Genomic DNA, 24,931 nt, shown 5'->3' with positions numbered 1-24,931 from the left:
TCTCTCGTCTGTAAAACCAAACATATCAGACACTCGTCTCCTGTGACTGTGGGTTCACACACAGGGCCACTTTATTAGGTACACAAGCACAGAGCGGCTGCCGTGCATCGGAACAGGTGTGCCTAATAAAGTGGCCATGAGTGTGTGCAGTGACATGTCTCTGTGACAATAAAGGATCAGACGGCTCCCCCTGCTGGAGACACTTGAGATGGAGACGTCGCGCAGAGGCATTCTCGATGGCCACTTTATTAGGTACACCGTGCCGGCACCCTGGTCCCTTGCTTGTTAATGACACGGACTCATCACAGTCCTGGAAACATCCTCAGAGGTTTGGGTCCATGCTAATGTGATGTCATCACACACAGGCTGCACAGGCTATGATGTCACTCTACCAAAGATGCTCTGCTGCACTGAGATCTGTGACTGTGGAGGCGTCTGTGTGCAGTGAACTCATCGTTATGCCTGATCTGAGCTTTGTTTTCCTGCTGGACACATCACAGGATGGTACACTGAGGTCATTATGGGATGGACACGGTCAGCAGCGCCGTGCAGGAGTTCATGCAGCGTTAGCTGTTAGCCAGCAGTCTCAGAAGGTTAGACATTATCAGCCAGTGTGAGCTCAACATCCACACCCACAGCATATTCTGAATCCACAGGTAACCTGACACACGTGTCTTCAGACTGTCTGAACATGAACTCCACACCTTGGTTGGAACGACTGGTTATCTGAGTCACTGCTTCCTCCACACTTTGAGGTGTTGTGAGGAGTGAACCAAAGTGATTAACTGTGTAAAGAATAACAAATGTCCATACATCAGACAGAGACAGATGATGGACTTTATTTCTTTTCTCTTCAGCAGCATTTTACAGAAACATTTTGTTCTTTTTCGTCGTACACTTCGTTAGCTACATGTATGTTAAAGTGTTAGTTGTCTTGTATTTTGTGCAGTTTCACAGACACAGCCAACACTAAAGCCTCACACATGTAGGAGCTCTGAGACCGTGCAGACATGAGGTCCAAACATCAACTAAACAGCACCCAGGTCACAGCTGAGACCTGAACAGCAAGGCATTATGGGTAAGTAAAATATAAATGTGTAAGTAAAAAATGAGTGTTGTTTGTGCTAATGTGGTAACAAATGAGTGCGCCGAGCTACCGAAAACCTCCTCACAGAACGTGGAGGAACTCAGCATCGTTCCCTCTTCATCCCCTTCAGCCCATTACTGGTGTTTTCCCTCTGACTCACAGACCAGTCAGATCCATGATCAGAGCCCAGTCAGATCAAGCTGGTCCATCAGAGGAGCCATTTCAAAAGCCTTGTTGTCCTCGGCTGGATCCTGGACCTGATCTGTCCCTGCAGAGGAAACACAAGAAGTCACAAACAACACTCGGAGCTAAACTAACACTTTGATGTTTTAATTGCTACATGCTGACCTTTGACCCGGAAGCATTGCAGACTAAAACGGTGTACTGAAATCTTTGGCTTCTATAAGCTGTGTGTGCCTGACTTAGTGAAACTATGTAGCATCATTGTGACGTCGTAGGGCATGAAAACAAAAGGTGTGTTGCACAGCTCTCTCTATGTCCTTTCTTATGACTTGAAATGCTTTTTTAAAGTTAACTGACAAACAGACAGAACTGATGTAAAGATAGGACAGTACGACACATTCACACCGATTACAACTCACCTTTGACTGTGAGCCACACCCTCTTGTATCTCCAGGCCTCCTTGCTGTTGACCTCACAGGCGTATCTCCCAGCATCCTTCACTGTGGGCTGTCTCAGGGTCAGACCGAGGTCTCCGGTGGTCAGCAGGTCAGTGTTCATCTCAGTGCGACCTCTGTAATGGTCGTCCTGTTTGTCGGGCCGGTCAGAGCCGTTCTCATACACACAGACCTTCATGTATTCGGGTTCATGGCGTTTCCACTCCACATCGCTGTCCCCGGGCAGGTTTTCTGTGGTTTTGAAGGGCAGCAGGACAGACTCCGCCCCCTCCACCACCTCCACCTGGCACTCTGAGAGGAGAACAACACAACATGAGCTGTACGAAGACACGGCATTCATGTTTGTCAATTAATTTTAATTTATGCAGCATTTGAAACACGTGTTCATCATGAAGCCACAGAAGCATCACATCAAAGTCTCAGCAGCAACATCACTAAGTCACCAGCTTCATCTCGATGCTGGTCCCAGTCAGTCATTTGAAGACGAGGGCCTGAAGATGTCTGATCAGTGAAAGGCAGTTACACTGTTACTAAGAAGCCATGTTTGCAGTTCATCTACACACTCATTGAAGAGGTCTGTCCAACACCAGGTTTGCTACAAGCTTTATCGTTCTTCTTCACACAAACGCACTGAACTGTTCTATAAACAGGGTTGATTTTATAACTTCATAAAGATTTGGACATCAGCAGAAATGCAGCACCAACATGCTGAAAAAGCCCTGCTGTACATACATGGGAGTGTGATTACGTCTTTCACTCTAAACAATGAAGAATCCTGACGAATGGAAATGATATTGTTATCCAGTTGTTTTTAAATCTATCTGATTAGAGTCCTGGTGCCTCACTTGGCCTTTATATAACTCACCGTCATTATTTATGTACTGATTTGTTTCTAATTGCTTTCACAGTGAACACTACACATGTTTAAGATTCAGAGTAGAGTGCAGTCCTGCTTTGTACCACATGAAGGCAGGAGCGTCCAGTACCAGCTGTTCCTGCTTTCCTCTCATATCAGTAGCAGACTCTGGTTTCCATCGCTGATAGAACTCATCAGACAAATGACAGAAAGCAGCATCGTGTTCCTCAAAGACTCACTGCTGTTCCTCTGAGAACACGAGAACGCTCCCCTGAACTCACATCTGTTCAGCAGCTGTTCAAACCTGCACCGTAACATCCCATCAAAGTCCACTGCTGCTCATATTTCTAACAGAGAGCAAACAGGAAGACCTAATGAAGTCTGACAGGAACTACAAAGATGGCCTCTGTGTTTGTCAGTATAACAGAGCTGCTGCACAGCAGGTGTGTGACAGACAAAGACATGCACTGTGACAAAATAGCTGTCAATAACAATATCCAAGCCTCTGTATCTGCAGCACTGACCTTTGATTTTCAGCTCCACCTGTTTCTCCAGCAGTTCTTTCCCCTCCCTGCTGTAGACGGTGCAGGTGTAGGTGTCCCTGTCGGTGTTTGTGGGGTGTTTCAGGGTCACGCTGAGGTCTCCGGTCCTCAGCGGCTCTTTCTTCATCTCTGTTCGGTTTCTGTAACGTCTGTGCTGTTTTTCAGGCTGCTCAGAGTCTTTCTGACATACGTGGACCTTCCTCTCATTCCTGTCCTTCCACACCACTTTAGCACCATCGGGCTGAACGGTGCTTCTGCAGGTCAGCACGACCGACTCATCACCTGGTTCTGCTGTGACCTGAACGACTGAGAAGAGAACGAAGCAGCACATGAGCTCCATGCTCATGTGGTAAATGCTGTATGTCATCATAAACACTGACTGATGTCCGTGGAGCGCTCTGATAACACACATACCTTCTTTGTTCTTTAACCTTTTATATCTAAAGTACATGAAGACCCCAAAGCCGACAGCCAGGAGAACCACAGGAACCAGGACACCCGAGAGAACTTTGGGCCAGACTGGAGGAGGAGTGGGACCAGGAGGAGGACGTTCTGTCCACACAAACACAAACAACCTGAACATCACCCAGCAGATTCTCAGAGTATGACTGACCTCTGACCTTTATCGACAGCACTGACCTGCCACCCTCAGTTGCAAATGGGTCTTGCTCTGATCTTGTCCATATCTTCGGGTGGTGCAGGTGTAGGTGCCGGTGTCATTGACTACGGGCTTCCTCAGAGTGAGGCTGAGGTCTCCGGTCTGCAGAGCGTCGGCTCTCATCGACGTTCGGTTGAAGTAAATAACATTCTGTTTCGTGAGATCGTCCCCGCTCTGCAGACGCAGATGGACTGTCGGGCTGCTGAGGTCCTTGCGGCCCCAAACCACTGCTGTGGCGTCCCGGTAAACGTCCTCTGGTACCTGACAGGGCAGCATGACAGACTCCGCCCCCTCATACACCTCCAGCCCGAGGCATGCTTGAAAACTGAGAGGAGAAACAGGAAACAGGTGAGAGCGGTGATGCTTTTAAGGCCCGTGAGACAGAGAATGACTTCAAACACTTTACTAATGTAAAGATGAGCACCAGTGAGCGATCGAGCTCAGCAGGCAAAACCAAAAGAACCAGAGCAGGAAAAACTGGGAATAACAGTGATCCACCAACCGTCACCCACACTCTGGTTTTAAGCTGGAAAACAGTTATTTCTTCTTTTATTGCACAAGCTCTTAAATACTGTTTAGTCTTTTTTTAGCTGTTTATCTCTAATATCAATGACTTCATGTTCACCAAGTTTCAAAGCTGTTTCTAGTCAAGCGTTCGTCTGGCCGGCTGAATAACTACAGCCAAATAAAAAAACAACCCAGGAACTTACAAAGACCGAGCCCTCATGCTGCTGCTTCTCTGCCTTAAAAAGCACCAGGCGGAGAGAAACCCTGACAGATGTTTGAAACTGACCCACAGACATGGGACTTCAAACAACTCAAGCCAGCTGAAAAAAGTGTAGGAGCTTTGGCTTAGTGCCTTTTTACTCATCAGCCATAAAAGACTGACGGTCCAGTCGTAGGATTCCAAACTGATACCATGGTGCAGCTTCATCTTGGATCAGTTTGAATATCAGGGACCATCACTGACCATCCCAAGGTCAGAGGTCACCTTAGGATTTTCCCATTTGTACGATAGATGCATCTACTGGGAAGCTGAGGGGTGCCAGTACTTTACATACAGCAGATTATAAAGGGTAACACGTGTAACAGCAGACTGCAGTATTAACCACACATTATACCTTTACGACAGCCCAGTGCAGCAGAGGGGCTTTAATAGGCTGCTGGGTCCCGTTCCCTCTCCTGGGAAGAACTGGCTGTCCTGAGCCGGCTGTGAGCACACCAGGACTCTGGACTCAAAACTAACAAACTGAGGAATTTAGGAAGCGAATACAAAGTAAGAAGTACTGTGGCTAGGATCAGAGAGCACACAGCACACAGGGAAGACACCACAACAAGGTAACGTAACACACTGGACCAGGGACTTTCAAAATAAAACAGGAAACACAGCTCAGAGACAGAGACCGGGACTTCAGGCATATAAACCTGACACTGGACAAGGCGAACAACCACAGAGACGAAGCGCAGAGCGAGAGGGGACACATGGGGACAGAGAGTGGACGGACCTCCACAGGAGACGCTGAGGACAAAGAGACAGGAAACATCGAGACACTGGAATGACCTAAACAGCACAAAGGTGGAGCTCCAGTCATCATGAATCCAGGACAAACCTCACAACACAAAGACACAAAGTCACAACAAAGTGTACTTTAAATAGTCTGACGCTGATAACAACCTCAGAGCTGGTATCATCACGAGCAGGGACGTGTTTCTCAGCTTTTACAGCAGAAACATCTGTTATCACCTGACGTCACGCCCTGCTTTACCCACACATGCCACAAACACGAACAACCTGTCTCACCAGGACTTGTAAGCGTCATCACAGCCTCACGTCACTAATGAAGCCACAGCAACCGTTTGTAAAACCTTTATTAGAAACAGCCAAACCGCACAAGCTGCTAGCATTGCTAACTCCATGCTACATTCATCCATCAATGAAGCCTCCCCACATGAAGGGCTCCTCCTCCGTCAGGGATGTCTCGTGGGCTCAGAGACGTGTCTGTGTTTCGGGTTTTCGCGTGTGTCACGGGGAGCTGACTGTATCCGCGGCGTGAAGGCCGCACAGGGAGCTGCGGACGGCACAAATCACTGCACCGCGGTCTGTAACCCGTCTGTACCCACTCTGTGTGTCAGGACAGGCCAGTCTGTGGGCGGCTGTGTGTGCTGCCGTGGGCCGGTTAGCTAGAGCGTTTTCCTGTCGGCTTTCTCACCTTGGAGCTTTTTAGTTACGCCGGTCTTCGCGCGTGCGCACAAAGAGGATAAGAGTGGGTTTCTTACCGTGGGGCTTCTTTATCCTCCATGAAGACTCCCGCAAACACAGAAAAGCACAGCAAAACACCGACAGCTCTCATAGCGGTGCTTCGTCACGCCACGCCCACTGTGACGTGGTTTACTTTCGGTTTCAGGGGAGTTCTCGGGGGATCACGCGTGTGGTGGAATGTGCCTGGGGCAGGAGTTCCAGGTATGCGGGGTGGAGGAAAGGTGGGGCTGATTTAGACTGTAGAGGACTTCTGTGGTGGATTCGTTTTCATAAAGTGGAAACAAAATAAAAGATAGAATCACACTGAAGCAGCTCACACGTAGCAAAACACACCTCAAAGATCACGAGTGGTAATATTGTGTCAGATATGAGGGAGTAGAAGCAGGAAGTACCAGAGCATGGTAACATTACATGTAATCCCTCAGAGTCAGTGGACTGAGTTATCCTGTGCGTGGGTTAGTGACTAATTAAAATCCCTCAAATAACGGAGCTTCAGGAGAAACAAAGAAGAAGAGGAGCAGAGTGAAGGATGAAGGTCGTCCATCAGACCCAGTGTGTCCTCAGCTTCCTGTTCAGAGACAAACATCACTGATGTCAGCTCTTAGCTGTTCACCTCTGACCTTTATTAATACCTCACAACAATGTCAATGCACAACACCTGGATCAGCTGACTGCTCTGAAACAGAAGGTCAGAGTGGTCACAGCCAGGCTGGTCCTGGATCAGATTCTGTCGGCATATAAACCCGTCTGCATGTGTTTCCAGGCTGATTTCGCTCTGCTGATGGGGGACGACGGCGCCGACGCCAAACACAAGCACTTCAACTACGATAAGATCATGGAGCAGCAGAACCTGAGCAAGAAGAAGAGGAAGAAGCTGATGAAGAAAGAGGAGGAGACCTTCAGGTGAAAAGCCTCCACGCTGGTGAGCAGTGAACATCTGATCTCACATATAATCCAGTGATCCAGCGTTCGTTTCTGGCTCACCGTTAGCCCACAATAGAGTAGAATAGAGTCATCTTTATTGTTTTCATACAGCAACAACAAAAATTATACTCTCTCCTTTTACAAATAGGGAAAAAAGACCTTATTACACTTTATTATTATTATTATTATTATCACTGCAAGTTATCCTCCTGCATGTGACATGTGGAGCTAGCTGGTTCTGATTGGTTCTGATTTGTCTGTACGCAACAGGATCATTTTATGTGACATCGTCTGATTGATAAGCAAACGGGTTTTCCTGTTTAGGCTCAGATCCTTTTGATGTTTAGAGGCTCGCAGTGACATGAAACAACCCAAATGTATTAAAGCAAAAGTAAGGAGCCTGTTTTGAAAATGTAAGTAGAAAGTACACTTAAAGTGCTTAAAATAAGGGAGAAAGAATTACTCAGGTACCTGAAAATTCTACTTAAATACAGTAAGAAAGTATTTGCACTTTGTTACTTCCCACCTCTGCAGACCACTAAAATCCACATCTTTGAAATGATGTAATAAAATATGCAGGAGTTTAGCCCTGCTGCCTCTTAGCAAGAAGGTTTGAATCCAGTCTAGGTTCTATATTGGCTGTGAGTGTGAAACATGGAAACAGTCATGGGAGAGGGGAGACACAGAGAGACACGTTAAGAGGGACATGACGGGCTGGGGAGAACATACTTGATACACATGTGTTTCATGGAGTGAGGGAACATGTAAGCAACAAGGGGAGACCAAACACGAAGGCATGACTGGGACCCAGGGAACAAGGAAGTGAGAGACACAGATGTAACAGCGGCACTTCGTCTCCGTTTCACCGCCTTCAGGACTCAGTCCAGCAACAAGCTTTGGAAGCACAAGCAAGACCATGGAACTTTCCTTTCAACAAAGATCTTTAATGAGACTCCATGCCTATCTGACTCCCCACATGTAATTACCATATACCAAAAAGCACATCAGAACTTCACATTTCCATATCTTATGTTTTTACCATAGCGGTATTTGGAAATTATATATTTAACAATAAAAATGTATATTTCTCATTTTAATCATTTTACCAGTACCAAGAAACCAGCCTTTAATTGGCTCTTACAACAGATGACACAACAAACTGGAAACACAGGAGAGACCAAAACATCACGGGAGCCTAACACACAAAGCAGTAAACAGGGAACAACGAACTCAGAATCACCTCAAGACTAACTAATGAACCTAAAATCATTATACATAACAATCACCAAAACAAAAGAAAGTCAGAGTCCTGGGTCAAATGACCCACACCCATCAGGTTTACTGATTTTTGAGTACCACCCTGAGCTGAAGCGGTTCTGTGGAGGCTTCCCCCGCTACAGAGAGCAAAGAGACACTGAAGAACCGTATGACAATAACCAGAACCCAGGATAAAGAGGTTCAGTGAATGTGGTGTTGAAGGTGTGGAGGTGGATCAGAGTGTCAGAGGAGACTCTGTAGAAGGACAGAGTGCCAGCAGGACAGTCCACATACACTGCTGCTCTGTTAGAGACAGAGGAGGAGGAGGAGGAGGAGAGGTCTGTTCTCCTGTTATTGTGACACACAGAGTACCGATCAGCATCGGAGCACCTCAAACTCCACGACTGACTGTTTGCTCCAAACCTGCCGTCATTGCTGCCTCCTCTCCCCGCGACTCCTCTGTAAGTCACTGAAACGTGAACCTCTCCGCTCCACTCGACCTCCCAGTAACAGCGACCAGTCAGACCATTTGTACACAGCAGCTGAAGCCAGTACTCAAACCTCTCTGGGTGATCAGGATAAGGCTGCTCCTCTGTTACTGCCGTCACTCTTCTGTTGTTGTTGGACAGTTTAAGTTTTCTGTGCACTGAGTTTGTGTCCAGTTTAAGATCACAGGAATCTGATGGAGAGAAGAAGAAACAACAAGACTTCATCTGCTGCCTTCTCCACAGACTGATGGAGACAGCTTCACAGTGATTCATCCTCTAGAATCTTTAGTGTGATTTAAACTAGTGTAATGCGTGCTGTCTTATTTTCATAAATCAAAGTGAGCACACACTCACACTTCCTCAGACCAGGTTTCAGCCTCTGCTCTCCACCATGGTCCAGCCTGGAAGAAGAAACATATCTAAATTCATCTTTAAAGCAGAGACAGAGACACATGGACATAAAAGAAAGACATGAAAGGCCTTAAAATGCTTCTACTCATTTAAAAGACTTTCAAATTGCAATTCTGCTGTGTGGTACCAACAGCCATGGGTAACCCTGGATCCAACAGAGACGCTGAGACAGGAACATGGAAACTAGTTAGTGGTATGAAAATATATGAAACATCCAGAATATCAATACATGTTTCTGATCCTCTAACATCATGGAAAATCAAGATCAATGAGCTCCTGGCCTCTGCTCTATGGGAGCTTTCTTTCTGTCCGGAGCTTGTGTTAGCACGCCGATGTTACACTTTAACAGGTAGTTCCACTGACACCAGAACAGCACGGAGTAAATGAAAAATTGGAATGATGAAGGGGGAGGCTGAGGTTTCCTGGTTCACCAAGAAACTGGACTGAAGTGCAGGAGATTGGAAAAAAGATTCACAGCTTTTTATTTCAAACAGGCTCAGAGTCAAGTGGTTCAGAGGGCAGGGGGGCTGTTTGAGTTGGCAGAAGAAAACGCAGGAATTTTTCAGGTGATCTCACTGGAAAGGAGGGCTGATCTTCTGAGACAGCAGAGAGGAATGTCCACAGGGCGAGGTGAGGAAAGTACAAAGAACCAGGGGAACATGTGACCCATCTAACAAACGAGGTGAATTGCTATTTTGTTGGTGATGGTTTAGATTAGAGCATTTTTGTCAGATAAATACTCCTCCCTGAAGTCGGATTGATTGATGATCAGATTAATGTTTCAGGTGAGATTTACCCACAACAAATATTGTAACTGCTACTGTGTTAAGAGAATACTGCTGTTAAAAAGCACGCTATTTGTTTAAAAGCTTTAAAACTGAATATTACACTTCTCATACAGCAGCACTTTTAAAATAAACATGTAATAAACTAATATAATAGTACATGTAACAATGTGATTAATTGATGACCAGCATTAATAAATACTGAAACTATCATACCTAAGAGTGTTCAGTCTCCAGCGTGGATCATCTAGTAAGCTAGACAGCAGCTTCATGCCTGAGTCACCTGGATGATTGTAGCTCAGGTCTAGCTCTCTCAAATGGGAGGGGTTGGAGTTCAGAGCTAATACCAGAGAAGTACAACCATCCTGAGTGATCAGACAGCCCGAGAGCCTGAGGGCAAACACAAAGATGTAAAACATAAAGCAAAGAGAATTATGTATATAATTTTATTTTATTTTGATATATATCTTTAAGCTTGGTTCCAAAAAAATATGCTTTTATTTTTTCAGAGATACTGATTCACTCTATGGCACATGGATTCTTTACTGAACCATTGTCTCCAGAAGATGTATTGAATCCCACAGATCTATAATACTTGAGGAAGCTGGATTTGAGAGCACTGTAAATACAACATGCTTCTATTACAGTGTAGATTCACTGTTTGCGTGATTTGTTTCAGGGTTGAAAAGTGTAGCAACGGCATGTTTCCAGCATCGTACAAATTAGCATTGCTCTCTAGAAACAGTTTTCCCCTTTGTTTCAGGTGTAAAGGGACAGGAGAAGGGACTAAGACTGAGCTAAGATTTAAAGTTTTAAATGATCAAGGACATCCCTGTTGCTAGCCATTTGTTTAGTTGTGACTCAGCTGACATATTTGTGCTTTTTGTAGCACTTTAAATGTGTTTATCTAAAGTCCGTGATCATGCCTTTTTTATGGTGATGTGTGTTAGTGCTATGGCTTGTGTGTACTCCAGTTTAGCCGTTTTTCTGTTTGTTTTGGTTTCCATGTTGAGGTCCAGCGTACTATGTGTATAATCTTTCGGTATCATTAATCTCTGGCTCTCTTCCACAGCATGTCTTTGTCCTATCTTCAATCTATTATGTTAAGTCTTTACCTTACAATATGAAGTGCCTTGAGTCAACTATTGTTGTGATTTGGCACTAAAGTTGAATGAAAAAATAAGTAGCACTGAATATTGTCACATCCCACTACCTGCTAAGGGATGCAAAGGGAGATAGGACTTCTGCTCTGCGACAGCCTGCTAGCTGGCCTAGCAACCCACCGGACTCGCCTGCTACCCCTCCCCGGGCAAGGAGGCGTCGAAAGCGGTGTGCTAGGACAAGGAAGCGGGGCAAGCGTGGAGGTGTCCGAGTCAGGCTTGAGGCTAAGCCAACTCGCCCAGCTATACCATCGATCCTCTTGGCCAACGTACGATCTCTGGACAATAAAATGGACAACATACGACTTCTGAGATCAGTGAATCGCAAAGTAAGTGACTGTTGTGTGCTAGTTTTCACTGAGACATGGCTTAATGACAACATTCCGGACTTGGCCATACAACTGGAGCAGTTAGCATGCTACAGAGCCGACAGGGCTCTCGTAGACGGAGGCAAGACCCGAGGTGGCGGGGTCTGTGTTTACATCCGTGACGAGTGGTGTCATGATGCCACTGTAGTACGCAAACACTGCTCATCACTGGCGGAGTTCATGATCGTGATCCCTTTCTATTTGCCCAGGGAGGTAAGCTCGATCTTGTTGGTCGCTACTTATATACCTCCATCTAGCAACAACAGCGATAGAAATGCGGCGCTGAACGAACTGTATCAGGCCATCAGTGAGCAAAAAACAGCACACCCAGACGGTTTCATCATCCTCGCAGGAGACTTTAATCATGCTGATCTTAAAACTGCTCTCCCAAAGTTTCATCAGCATGTTCATTTTCCAACAAGGGGAGACAACATATTGGACTTGGTCTACACACAGGAAAATGGAGCATACAAAGCCATCCCCCTCCCCCATATCGGCACCTCTGATCACCTCACTGTTATGCTAATGTCAGCATACAGACAGAGAGTGAAGGTCATCAAACCTGTTATGAAAGAGGTAAGAGTGTGGCCACAGGAGGCCACCTCTGCTCTTCAAGACTGCTTTGGGTCAACTGATTGGGACATATTCAAGGAAGCAGCCACCTACAGTAACATCATAGACATCGAGGAGTACACAGATACGGTGAGCTCATACATCACCAAATGCATTGATGATGTAACACAAGTGAAAAGTATCACAACTCGAGCCAACCGGAAGCCATGGCTAACAGGAGATGTCCACAGGCTGCTGAAGGCCAGAGACAAGGCCTTCAGAGCTGGGGATGAAATAGGCCTGAGAACAGCGAGAGCCAACCTGTACCGTGGCATCAGGAAAGCGAAACAGGACTACACACACAAGATAACCTCCCACTTCAATGATAGCAAGGACGCAAGAAGCCTATGGCAGTGCATCCAGGCTATTACAGACTACAAGCCTGTAGCGCGTAGCTGTGAGAGCGACACCACTCTGCTCAACAACCTGAACAGCTTCTTTGCACGATTTGAAGCACAGAACAACACACGCCCACAGAAAACACCACCACCTCCACACGACCAGCCTCTGTGCCTGTCTGCTGCCAGCGTGAAGAGGACACTCATCACCATCAATGCCCGGAAAGCAGCGGGTCCAGATAACATCCCTGGTAGTGTGCTGAAAGACTGCGCAGAGGAGCTGAAAAATGTCTTCACAGACATCTTTAACACCTCCCTGAGGCAAGCCACTGTCCCATCATGCTTCAAGACTGCCACCATTCATTTCATTTCATTTTTATTTATTTCACACTTGGTACTACAAATCAAACAAAACAACCACATCTTCTGTCAACAAAACACAACAACCATACCATACCTGTGCCAAAGAAACCATCCCCAGCCTGTTTCAATGACTACCGCCCCATGGCACTGACACCCATTATTATGAAGTGCTTTGAACGACTAGTCATGTCACACATCAAATCCACCCTACCTCCCACCCTGGACCCATACCAGTTCGCATACAGAGCGAAACGATCTACAGAGGATGCAATCTGCTCTGCCCTCCACACAGCCCTAACTCATCTGGACAAGAAAGACTCATATGTGAGAATGCTGTTCATAGACTTTAGCTCAGCATTCAACACCATAATACCACAACAACTCATCTGTAAACTGGACAGACTGGGCCTCAGCACCTCCCTCTGCAACTGGCTGCTGGATTTCCTCAGCCAGAGGCCTCAACCGGTGCGTGTGGGCAATAAGGTCTCAAACAGCATCACCCTGAGCACGGGGGCTCCACAAGGCTGTGTGCTCAGTCCTCTGCTCTTCACCCTGATGACACATGACTGCACACCAACCTACAGCTCCAACCACTTTGTGAAGTTTGCGGACGACACAACGCTAGTGGGGCTCATCACTGAGGGCGATGAGATCCACTACAGGAGGGAGGTTGAGCTCCTGACCACGTGGTGCAGAGACAACAACCTCCTGCTAAATGTTAGTAAGACCAAGAAGATTATTATCAACTTCCAGAGAGGCCACACCTGTCACCCCCCATTGACCATCAACGGCGCTGCGGTGGAGAGGGTGAGCAGCACCAAGTTCCTGTGTCACGGCGGGGTGTGCCGATGTGTGCGGAAACAGGACCCAAAAGCAGATGATGACGAGGAATAGTAATGATTAACAGAAAAGTGAACCTTTATTGCGATGACGGCAGGAAATGAACCAAGAGACCAAAGCAAACAGGCAAAACACTAAGAAACAAAACACCAAGCTGGCAAAACACTAAAGGTACTAAGACCAAAAACTATAACTATGACTGAGGTGGAAAATAAACAGGCTAAGACTATGACTATGACTGTAACTCTGGTGAGATAAACAGACGAACTGACAATGGCATGAAGAAAACAAAAGGCTTAAATACAGACATGAGGTGATCAGGGGAAGTGGCGACACATGGGGGAAAACAACTGACAGACATAAACCTAATGACAGGACCAGGAGAGGAAAGCTAAATACAATGAACAAAGAACACATGACATTGTCAGAATAAAACAGGAAATGACAACACAACTTAACAGACCTAATACGTGATGAAATAAATAGAAAACCCCAAAACATAGAAAACCCAGGAACAATAACTGCCTAAACTAAAGGCAAATAGGAAATAACACAAACTAATAACATATCAAAAAATACAAAGAAAACTCAGAGTGCTGGGTCGGAGACCCAGCCTGTGACATCCTGGGGGTGCACATCAGTGAGGACCTCTCCTGGACCACCAACACAGCATCACTGGCCAAGAAAGCACAACAGCGCCTCTACTTCCTGCGCAAACTCAAGCGGGCAAGTGCTTCACCACCCATCCTGACTACATTCTACAGAGGAACTATTGAAAGTATCCTCTCCAGCTGCATCACTGTGTGGGGCGGTAGCTGCACTGACTATAACAGGAAAGCTCTACAACGCATTGTGAGAACAGCTGAGAGGATAGTTGGTGTGCCACTCCCCTCCCTGCAAGACAGTTACACCACTCGCCTCACCCGCAAAGCCATCACAATTGTCAACGATGCAACCCACATGAACACTGTCTGTTCAGCCTCCTGCCCTCTGGAAAGAGATACAGAAGTCTCCGCTCCCGCACTACCAGGCTCACCAACAGCTTCATCCACCAGGCTGTGAGACTGCTGAACTCTCTTCCCTCCCGGCTCCCAGCCAGCAGAATCACCAGATTGGCAGAAGTATAGGAAGACAGACTGGACTCTACCCCTCCCACCCCCCATTCACGCACACTCTCCAACAAGGAAACACTCTCTGAACCAAGAACTGGAAAACATTCCTGACTGGAAGCAACTACCTCTGCATTGCAATTGCACACACCTGCTGCTATATATTTTTAGTATTTCTTTTAGCACTATTTATATTATTATATTACTATTACTGCTGCTATAGTCTTATGCTGCATTAAAACAAAATACCCCTATCAACCACAACCTGGGACTACCTCAAGTAGACTAGTATACTATTTTCCAGGGAACACTGTTGGAACACTTTATTTTATTTATTTTTTGTCTATCCTGTTACCTATTTAATATTACCTTATTGTTAGGGCTGTTTTTGTTGTGCATCTGCACTTTATTGTTGTCAATGTCTACGCATGAGACAGTGTGAAACGTAATTTCAATTCCTTTGTATGGCAAGTACATTTGAAGAAATTAACAAATAAAGTTTTCTATTCTATTCTATTCTCACCAGAGCCAGGCATATCATAAAAGGCTCCTCACACTTTGGCCGTAAACACTTCCTGTTGCTATCAACAGTCACTGACCCACTAAGTCCTTTTTGACAACCTTGACATTACAGTGCACTTTATACAATTCTGTTTAACAGGTTCTCATTTTATATGGTTAGTTATATATACACAAGGGCGTAGATTTGGTTTTGGCATTGGTGGGGACTAGGGCTGGGCGATATATCGAGTTTTTTTAAAAATATCGATATATTTTCATACGAGATATAAGATGTGACAATATCGTTTATATCAATATAGTCTATGTTACGTTATAATTATACTTGTGGAGCCGCAGGTTTGCCTCTCTTTCGTCCAGTTTTGTCTCTACGCAACGTTACTCGGCCTCGCCTCTCCTTCACTGAACACAACTCCGCCTCCCCCATAGCTTCACCTGCAGGCAATGACAAGATGAAAGCGGAAAATCTCCGTTAGCGAGTTACCGCGGATCGCCCCGTGCGTGGGGCTGGACGGCGTCAACGTGTTAGCGAGCTAACCGCGCTAACGACATGCAGCCCGGAGGGGCTGCACGGCCTAAAATCCTTTCATTTTCTCAAAACTCGACAGTGAGCCTTATGTATGAATTCTGGTTGCGCTTACTGACCGCGAACCGATTTTATGTGGTACACAGCGCTCAGCAATCTGTCAAAAAATGTTTTAATATGACTTTGCTAAGCTACGGAGCTGCACCGCTTGATGGATTGTCGGAGGATTACGGCTACCGGGGAGGAGCCTCGTGGAGTGATACGTACTGTGCTTCAACGTAATATTACCGTACTGTATGTGTATAAGGACCACAAATGGCACCTGTTCAGAGACGTGGTGCAGCTGTGAAATCTGTCTCTTTGTTATTATGCTCAGCGTCTATTAGTTTACATTTTGACTGGACAATTGTGAGCTTTTTGTCATGCACAAAAACAACATTGTTTTCTTTTATTTATGGACCATGATTGTTTAATAAATGCTGATAATTTATTTTTGAGTAATTTCTTCATGTACATCTACGCTGTATGTAAATAAAAGTGCCCGTGTGACATCTGGGACACAGTGTGACTAAGAACTCTTTTTGTTCTTAACTTATGGCTTTAAAAAAAAAAAAAAAAAAAAAAAAAATCGAGATATATATCTTATATCGCCATCCAGCTAAAAAAAAAAAAAAAAAAAAAAAAAAAAAAAAAAAAATCGAGATATGAATTTTGGGTCATATCGCCCAGCCCTAGTGGGGACGGATGATTCAACCACCAAACCATGCCCTATTTCTTATTTTTTTCCTTTTTGTCTTTGCTTCTTGATTAAAAGAAAGAAATATACTTGCCTACATATGCTATTCTGCATGCTTTTAAACCATTTAAAATTACAATTAATAGTTTTATATGTGAATTATATAATTTTAAATTACTATTAAACAAGTGACTGACTAAAGTATTTTAGGCTTTAGTTTACTTAAGCCATAATCCATATAAATCTGGTATCATACAAACATAAAAATAGCTTCAAATACAGTCATGACAATAACAGAATATGACTTTAAGGACTTAACAACATTACTTCAGTTACACCAACATCTCTTATACATTAGCACTAAGGGAACACTGAATGACCTGGTGGTTTTTCTACATAAAACTAATCTAAGATTACCACAAAGTAGAGATGGCACGATACCACTTTTTTATGTCCGATACCGATACCGATATCATAAATTTGGATATCTACCGATACCGATATGAATCCGATATAGTGTTTTTTAATAAACAAAACTGTTTTTTAAAATATCTTGCTGCATTTTGCAAGTCTGCAAGTTCATACTCAAGTTTAAAACAACAACAACTACACTAAAGCTATTCTGTTATATCTGTATACAAAAAAGATATTTCATAGTTCAGCAATACTGATCAATCTAATAAACTTAGACCTACACCATCCTCCCTATTCTGGTATTTTAAAGCGTACTTAGCGTAAATATTAAGCAACCTAACTAATAGGGTTCCAACTCCCAGCAACAACAAAAATAAAAAAATAAAAAAATAGGGAACCACCCCTCACGCGCCACCTCATGATGCTTAATAGACGTAATCAACCTTAATTTGATGCAGTGTGAAAAAAAATGCACAGAAATCAATTATTTTTCAAGAAATATTAAATAGATTCAACATCTTTCTTCAACAAAATTGCAGACTGCACAGATGGTACCTTCCCAAAGGAAAAAGTACTATAGCTTACTAGGGTATATATATTAGACTTAATAGTCACTATATACAGTAATTGACTTCTATTCATTTTACATCAAATTAAAACTTTGGGTGTCAGATAATTATTTATTAAAAGCTCGACATTTTAAATGAGAATAAGAAAGAAAAGTATGTCTTTGTGCCCCCTTTTCCCTGTTCATGCCCTATCGGCCCCCCTGGCTAAACTTTGCTAGATCCGCCCCTGCACAGTTACCAGCCGTCAGCTACGTAGAAAAAGATCCTGGTGTAGAAAGTAATATTAAATAAATTCTAACAACAGCTTATCAAGCTTAAACGTGCTGCTGTTGTTCAGCCGCTGGTTTCCTCTTTCTGGTGCAAAGTGGGGCAAAAGCAAACCAGAGAGACGGACTCGCGACAGAAAAGCCGATCAGCTGATCGTTAAGCAGTTTCATGATTGAAGTAGCAGCCGGAGAGCGAGAGGCAGTCGCTCGTTAAGCTTAATGTGGGAATGCTTTACAAACATTCAGAGATGGACTTACACACTTGCTTTACTTCTCTCGGGGATAACTTTGTCGGAGATGAAATGCCGGGTTGCTAGCGAAGCTCCACATGCTATCCAGACCACCGACAGGTCCCGCATGCCACAGCCGCTCACGTGATGCATACTGCTCCGACGTGCTAACGTTCTGAGGCGAGTTACGGCGTGTTGCAAGTTTTGTGAGGTGCTTTCGTGATATTTAATGGATCGGATTACATTTTTTATTTTTCTCCGATATCCGATCCAGTAATTTAGGTCAGTATCGGACCGATACCGATACGTAATATCGGATCGGTCCATCTCTACCACAAAGTGAAAGATCTGTCAGCAAAATTATGCAACATTTTAGGCACATTATTGACCCAATCAGTTCAGTGAGCTGGGATTGTTTATTCTAAACATGAACTACTGTTACAGCAACAGACATGGACTACTGGTGCCCCCACACAAAAACTCAATGTACACTATGTGAAGGAGCCAAACACATGCCTTCTCCTCTCGTTAATCTATAGCACCAAATCATCAGTCAGTCACCTGTGACCTCGCCTCTTCACCTCTGAGCTACAACATGGCAGAGCTGCCTCTGTCACCTGATAAATAACAGTGAGACATTCCACATACATGCAGTCACACATGTGCTTCAAATACAACAATGAACCAACAAGTCATCTTCCAATTCCACCTGGGATCTTGTGTCACCATTACTCTCTGAGCTTTGTGTTGGTTCTTCTGTCACGTGACAAATAGGACATACATGACAATAAGAATAAAATGTGTAGCTGCTTCAGTGTTTCTGTCACTTTGTGCAGATCTTGACTCGTCAGTAATGTTTGTAGGCTGAGTGCATTTTTAAAACAATTTGTGCAAACTGCACTACAAGGTGGAATATTTGCAAAATCATGACTACCTCATGACATTTTGTCTCAAAAATTAACCTTATGAATATGTCAGTGCCATTAGGATGAAATTATTGTGTCACCAACATTTTAACGTTAGACATATAATTCTAACAGCCTCTGTAAACTAATATCCTGGCTGCTCAAAGCTGCCGTTTTCTCTGACAGTTTCAATCAAAATTAGAAATGCTGCTCTGAGACTGAGAGAACTAATAGTGCTGCCTGTTGTGCAGTTTACAAAACACGTTATTCATGGTTACATACAAATTGAGACTGATGTGGGCCAAAGCCTAGCATAGCCTGTAAAGTTATTATGACGGACACATTTTATGTGTTAACTTGGCTTTAAGTGACTGACAGGTTTCTTTGAAAAATACTTTCTTATATCCAGGTTCTTCCTTCTTGCTGCCATCCTCCTCCTTTCAGGTCCTCACAGCGCAGGCTTGCCGCTGCTAAAACTAAACAGAGCTCCCCGAAAGCCATAGCCAATCACATTTGCCATAATTGTCACATGACGTAGGACTCCAGTAGAGAACTTTCTGCACCGCTGGGTGAATGAGACGTTGACAGATCGGTTTTTTCCCTCCATCGGGTTTGTTTTTCTTCACTTGAAGAGATCAAATTATTGGTGGGGACAATTCAATAATGTCTGGATATTGGTGGGGACATGTCCCTTTTGTCCATGCCAAATCTACGCCCTTCTATATACATATATTTTAGTCATCTTGTGTGAATGTGTGTGATTGTGACTTTTTAAATGCACCTGATAGTGGAGCAAATTTCCTGATTTAATTGTAAGTCAATGACAATAAAGGCACATTACTTTTTTGGTAGTAAAATGAAAATATTATTTAACATATTTGCAATAATTAGTGGATATCTGTATTTGTACCTTGCATCTATACATTGTATGAATGTGCCTTGTTGGCATGCCCAAAATGCAAACCGCAAAGGTTCATAATTCTGCACCACAAACCAATGATTGACATCAATGTGGCTATGAATTTTATATGCCATTTATCTAAATACCCAAATAAAAGAGGGCTTATTATGGCTGCATCATCAAATACCGCTTAAGTAGTTAATTAATGTGTATATAAAGCTACATATCAAGAAAATCATCTGCTGGTCATCCACTAAAGATAAGCCAAACCCTAACCTCAGAGCCTCCAGTGTACAGTGTAGACTCTCCAATCCCACAGACAGCAGCTTCACTCCAGAATCCCACAGGTCATTGTTACTCAGGTCCAGTTCTCTTAGATTAGTCGACCGTGAGCTGATGACTGATAACATAGCTCCACAACTTCTTTCCGACAGATTGCAGCCACTTAGCCTGGAGAACAGATAAAGACACACAGTGAAACAGATTCTATGATAGACAGTGTAAAACGCTGTTAGGTTATTTCAGTTAAAGTTTTCATGAGGAAAAAAAACGATGGTAGTTGAGTAGTGGTTTTATGTTGCTTTTTCACAGGATAATCTCAGCTATAATTCAAATATTAAACTTAAAGTAAGCTTTATACTAAATCTAAAGCCATAATTAATGTTAGCATGTAGTTATATGAAGATCTGCTGACTGAGAATTACTAGTTGATAACAGCCCTGTGTCAGTTATTCGTGCACTCACAGAGCTCTGTGGGAGGCTTTTACAACTGGCAACAGCCTCAGAAGAGCCTCCTCTGAAGCAGAGTATTTCTTCAGGTCAAACACATCCAGATCTTTTTCTGATGACAGTAAGATGAAGACCAGAGCTGACCACTGAGCAGGAGACAGTTTATCTGTGGAGAGACTTCCTGAACTCAGGGACTGTTGGATCTCCTCCACCAGAGAACAATCATTTAGCTCATTCAGACAGTGGAACAGATTGATGCATCTGTCCGGAGACAGATTCTCACTGAGCTTCTTCTTGATGTATTGGACTGTTTTCTGATTGGTCTTTGTGCCACTGTCTTTCTTCATTAGAAGGTCCTGCAGTTTATCCTGATTGGTCTGCAGTGATAGACCCAGGAGGAAGCGAAGGAATAAGTCCAGGTGTCCATTTGGACTCTGCAAGGCCCTGTCAATGGAAATCATGTGGATCTTCTTTGAAGATGTCTTCCTTAAAAGCAGTCGAAGGTTTTTCAGTGATGGTTGTGGTAAAGGCATGACATTTATGTTGCTGTTACTAAGTGACATCCTTACATAAAGAGCAGCCAGAAACTCCTGAACACTCAGATGGACAAAGCTGAACATCCCGTCTTTCCCTTTCCTTCCTCGCTCTTCTTTGAAGATCTCTGTGAACACTCCTGAGCATACCGAGGCTTCACTAACATCAGTGCTGCTCTCTCTCAGATCTTTTTCATAGAAGATCAGGTTGCCCTTGTCCAGTTGCTGAAAGGCCAGTTTTGCTAATGACTTAATGTATTCAATGCTTTTCTGTGGGCCATACTTTTCTTTTGTCCGATCAATCTGAAACACCAGGAACTCTGCGTACATCTCAGTCAGGGTCTTGGGCAGCTGTCCTCCTCTTGTTTTCAGCACATCTTCTAGAACTGTAGCATTGATCCAGCAGAAGACTGGGATGTGGCACATGATGTGGAGGCTTCCTGTTGTCTTGATGTGGGAGATGATTTTGTCAGCTTGCTCCTTACCTTTGAATCTCTTCCTGAAGTACTCATCTTTCTGTGGGTCAGTGAACCCTCTGACCTCTGTTGTACTGCTGATAAACTCTCGAGGGATCTGATTGGCTGCTGCAGGCCGTGTGGTTATCCAGATGCGAGCAGACCGTAGCAATTTTCCATTGATGAGTTTTTTCAACAAGACATCTGTTTTAGTTGACTTTGTTACATCGACAGAGCGAATATCTTCAGAATGAAAGTCGAGATGAAGGCGGCTCTCATCCAGCCCATCAAGCACAAACAGAAGTTTGAATTTACTTTTGTCATAGTTGGTAATTCCCGATGACTGAATATCTTTAAAGATGTAATTAAGAGCCTCCTCTGTGATGCCTACAGTTTCTGGGATACATTCATGAATGAGCTCTGCCAAACTGAATTTTTTTCCCTTCAGTGGATTCAGCTGACGGAAGGTGAAGGGGAAAACCAGATGCACATCTTGATTGGATCTTTGTTCAGCCCAGTCCAACACAAACTTGTGAACAAGGAATGTTTTTCCAATTCCTGCGATTCCATTGGTCATCACTGTTTTAATGGGTCTGTATTCTCCAGAAGGATGTTTGAATATGTCTGTGGGTTTAACGGCTTTCTCTGTTTCTTCCGGCTTCCATGCCTTTTCAATCTGCCGGACCTCATGCTGTATGTTGATATGTATGTCATACCCAGCTGTGATGTATAGTTCTGTGTAGATATCAGCCAGACGCTGTTTATCTTCTGCCCACCCTTCTTGTGCACACATAAACTTGTCCTGGAAGTTTGATCGAAGCATCTGTTGGTAATGCGTGATGGGTTGAGGCTCTGGTACTGGAACCATCACATCTGTGTCAAACAGGGTGATAAACATATTGTGTGTAACTCATATTGCTGTCATGTCATTCTCTAAAATGCCACACTACGACTGTACGACTGGACATGTATTGGCTATCTGCAGCTGACCATTTTTTCTGGAGTGATTTTATGCACGTCTATTAGCTGTCTGCATCTTTTGAACTCAAATGAGTAAATGTGAACGGTAGGAATCTCGCTTGATCATCATGAACTTGAGGGATCACAATGTCTAGCGAGCCATTGTCATTATCAGCTGCTTGGTGAACTGGAGAAAGAAAAGGACAACCCCTGAAAATGGGAAGCATTTAGCACAGGCGTATGGCACTCCAGACCTCGAGGGCTGGTGTCCTGCAGGTGTTGGATGTATCCTTGATTCAACACAGCTGATTTAATTAGCTTGAAGTTCTCCATAGGCCTACTGATGAATTAATCATTTGATTGACCCAGGGTGTTATCTAAAACCTGCAGGACACTGGCCCTTGAGGCCTGGAGTTCAACACCCCTGATTTAGCATGTGATGGCCATAGAGCATATCCTCCCTCTCTGATCTTTTAATAGTTTTGGTTTTTGCTGTTCCTTGCCATTGCTAGCATGAGATGGTAACTGCAATCCATTCAGGATGCACAGGGAATCTGGCCTGTCGCATATCAGTACATGTAGACAGGTTTGCTGTGTCTGCCAGGACATTTTCAAGAATGTGATGGAGATCACAGGAGAGAAGCTATCGTTAAAGAACTGAACTAACTGAGGCTGTAATAGTATACTGTAGTAACCTAAATAATTATAAGGATAATAGGAACACTGAAAAAAAATTTTTTTAAGTAAACTCGGAGGATACCAGGTCTAGAGCTGTGCACCTCAAAGGGCTAACACAGGAATTTTGTATAAGTTCCTTTACAGTGGAGTTCAACATTATAAGTGACTATAAAACAACCAAGAATTATGGGTAAAACCAGGTGACAGTTCAATGTCATGCTCACAGTTACTTCACATTGAGATATTTGGAGTAAAGAAGCCTGGAATGTATGGAAAACAAAGCAGTGACTTACCTTCAGTCTGAGGAAGAGGAGCCTGAGAGGTCAAATCACTGACATTCACTGACAAACAGATGTTGAAAGTGTTAAAGCTCTATGTAACTTTCTCAGACTGACTTCCTGTTTGTCCCTTGCTGTGACTCACCTTCGGGTCTGGGCCTGATAACAGACAAACCGAGCAGCAGGTCATTCCTGCCGATCCTCTTTAAAACCCTTCTGGTCACCTCAACAGCTCCAGAAAGTCTGTAGGTCTGCACCATCAAGTCCACGGTGTCCCACCTGCTTGTTGTCTCCAGTCGGCTCTTCTTGATGGTCATGGGGCCTTGAATGACGTCGGTCTGCTGTAGGAACCACTTGAATTTATTAAACTCTTCATCTCCCAGATCTTCCAGAGTGTTTAGAAGGTCCTCCGACATCATCACAGCTGAAGGAAGATAGATTAGCTGTTAAGTTAAGCAAGCAAGTACGGAATAGCCAGACAGATCTGACTTTTCCGCCCTTCTATATATTATTAGTAAAAAACTAATACTTAAAATGTTAAAATTATAACTCTGTAATTGACATAATTTCTGGTTGTAATAGAGCAGGGGTGCCCAATCCCGGTCCTCGAGAGCTACCGTCCTGCAGCTTTTAGATGCATCCCTACTCCAACACAGCTGAATCAAATGGTTTGATCTCTTCAGCATGCCATCATGTTTGGCAAAGGCCTGATAACAAGCCATTCATTTGATTCAGGTGTGTGGGAACAAGGATGCATCTAAAAGCTGCAGGACGGTAGCTCTCGAGGACCGGGATTGGGCACCCCTGTAACATCACCCCTGAGTGATGTTAACAATCATAATAACAATGACTATTGTTGCATGGCCCAGTGGAGCCACAGTTATGTTGAGCTAAGTACAATACTTAATTCTTGATGTTGGTGTTCTGTATTGTTCACTGGTACTGTATTTATGTTTTAATATCTATATGTTTTCTGTCATGGTCTGTGTGCAGGCATGCTGGAAGAGAACCCAAGTGCAGGACTTATGGAGGCAAAAGTGAACTTAACAGAACCACAGCTTTATTGCTGGCCGAAATACAAAACTGAAATAACATAAGAACAGAACAAACAGGCAGAAATGATGGTATGATGCGGCAACAAGCACCAAAGGACACGCACTATAAATACACAGACAGGAATGGGCAGTGGCGGTCCCAGCCTGTTTGGCGCCCTGGGCGAACACTCCCTCTGGCGCCCCCCCCCTATTTGGAAGCAGCAGGCCCCTCCCCTTTCGACGGGTTGTGTGTGAGACTTTAAATCATCCATCCATCCGCTTCCTCTCATCCTTTTCAGGGTCGCGGGGGGCACTGGAGCCTATCCCAGCAGTCATAGGGCGAGAGGCGGGGTACACCCTGGACAGGTCGCCAGTCTGTCGCAGGGCCAACACACAGGGACAGACAACCATTCACACTCACATTCACACCTAGTGACAATTTGGATTATCCAATTAACCTATCCCCACAAGCTGCATGTCTTTGGACGGTGGGAGGAAGCCG

The 24,931-nt window shown here is 44.2% G+C and overlaps 2 protein-coding genes and 1 long non-coding RNA gene across 3 annotated transcripts; 1 reads left to right on the top strand and 2 right to left on the bottom strand.

Annotated features, from left to right (window-relative positions):
• Window positions 1–677: 677 nt before the first annotated feature.
• Window positions 678–6,178, bottom strand: LOC308396447 (uncharacterized protein). The gene is made up of 6 exons (XM_080881756.1): window positions 6,059–6,178; window positions 3,763–4,106; window positions 3,538–3,675; window positions 3,106–3,429; window positions 1,690–2,016; window positions 678–1,355 (listed from the first exon to the last, which is right to left on the bottom strand). Exons 1-6 carry the CDS (start codon window positions 6,130–6,132, stop codon window positions 1,267–1,269), a joined length of 1,296 nt encoding a protein of 431 aa, XP_080737882.1. The 5' UTR covers window positions 6,133–6,178; the 3' UTR covers window positions 678–1,266.
• On the top strand, window positions 6,169–24,594 carry LOC308396968. The gene is made up of 3 exons (XR_013971673.1): window positions 6,169–6,242; window positions 6,805–6,963; window positions 24,389–24,594. It is a non-coding gene; the product is annotated as an uncharacterized lncRNA (long non-coding RNA).
• On the bottom strand, window positions 8,084–23,814 carry LOC308396095 (NACHT, LRR and PYD domains-containing protein 3-like; the record flags this gene model as incomplete). The annotated part of the gene is made up of 7 exons (XM_080881170.1): window positions 8,084–8,901; window positions 9,065–9,111; window positions 10,123–10,296; window positions 20,039–20,212; window positions 20,507–22,352; window positions 23,411–23,458; window positions 23,541–23,814. The coding sequence occupies 7 exons, from the start codon at window positions 23,812–23,814 to the stop codon at window positions 8,360–8,362; spliced, it is 3,105 nt and encodes a 1,034-aa protein (XP_080737296.1). The 3' UTR covers window positions 8,084–8,359.
• Window positions 24,595–24,931: the final 337 nt, after the last annotated feature.

This window comes from Rhamphochromis sp. 'chilingali' (assembly GCF_963969265.1).
Source record: "Rhamphochromis sp. 'chilingali' genome assembly, chromosome: 1".
In the NCBI taxonomy this organism is placed as follows: domain Eukaryota; kingdom Metazoa; phylum Chordata; class Actinopteri; order Cichliformes; family Cichlidae; genus Rhamphochromis; species Rhamphochromis sp. 'chilingali'.
The sequence above is the reverse complement of the archived record's forward strand: the minus strand, read 5'-3'. Positions and strand labels throughout refer to the sequence as shown.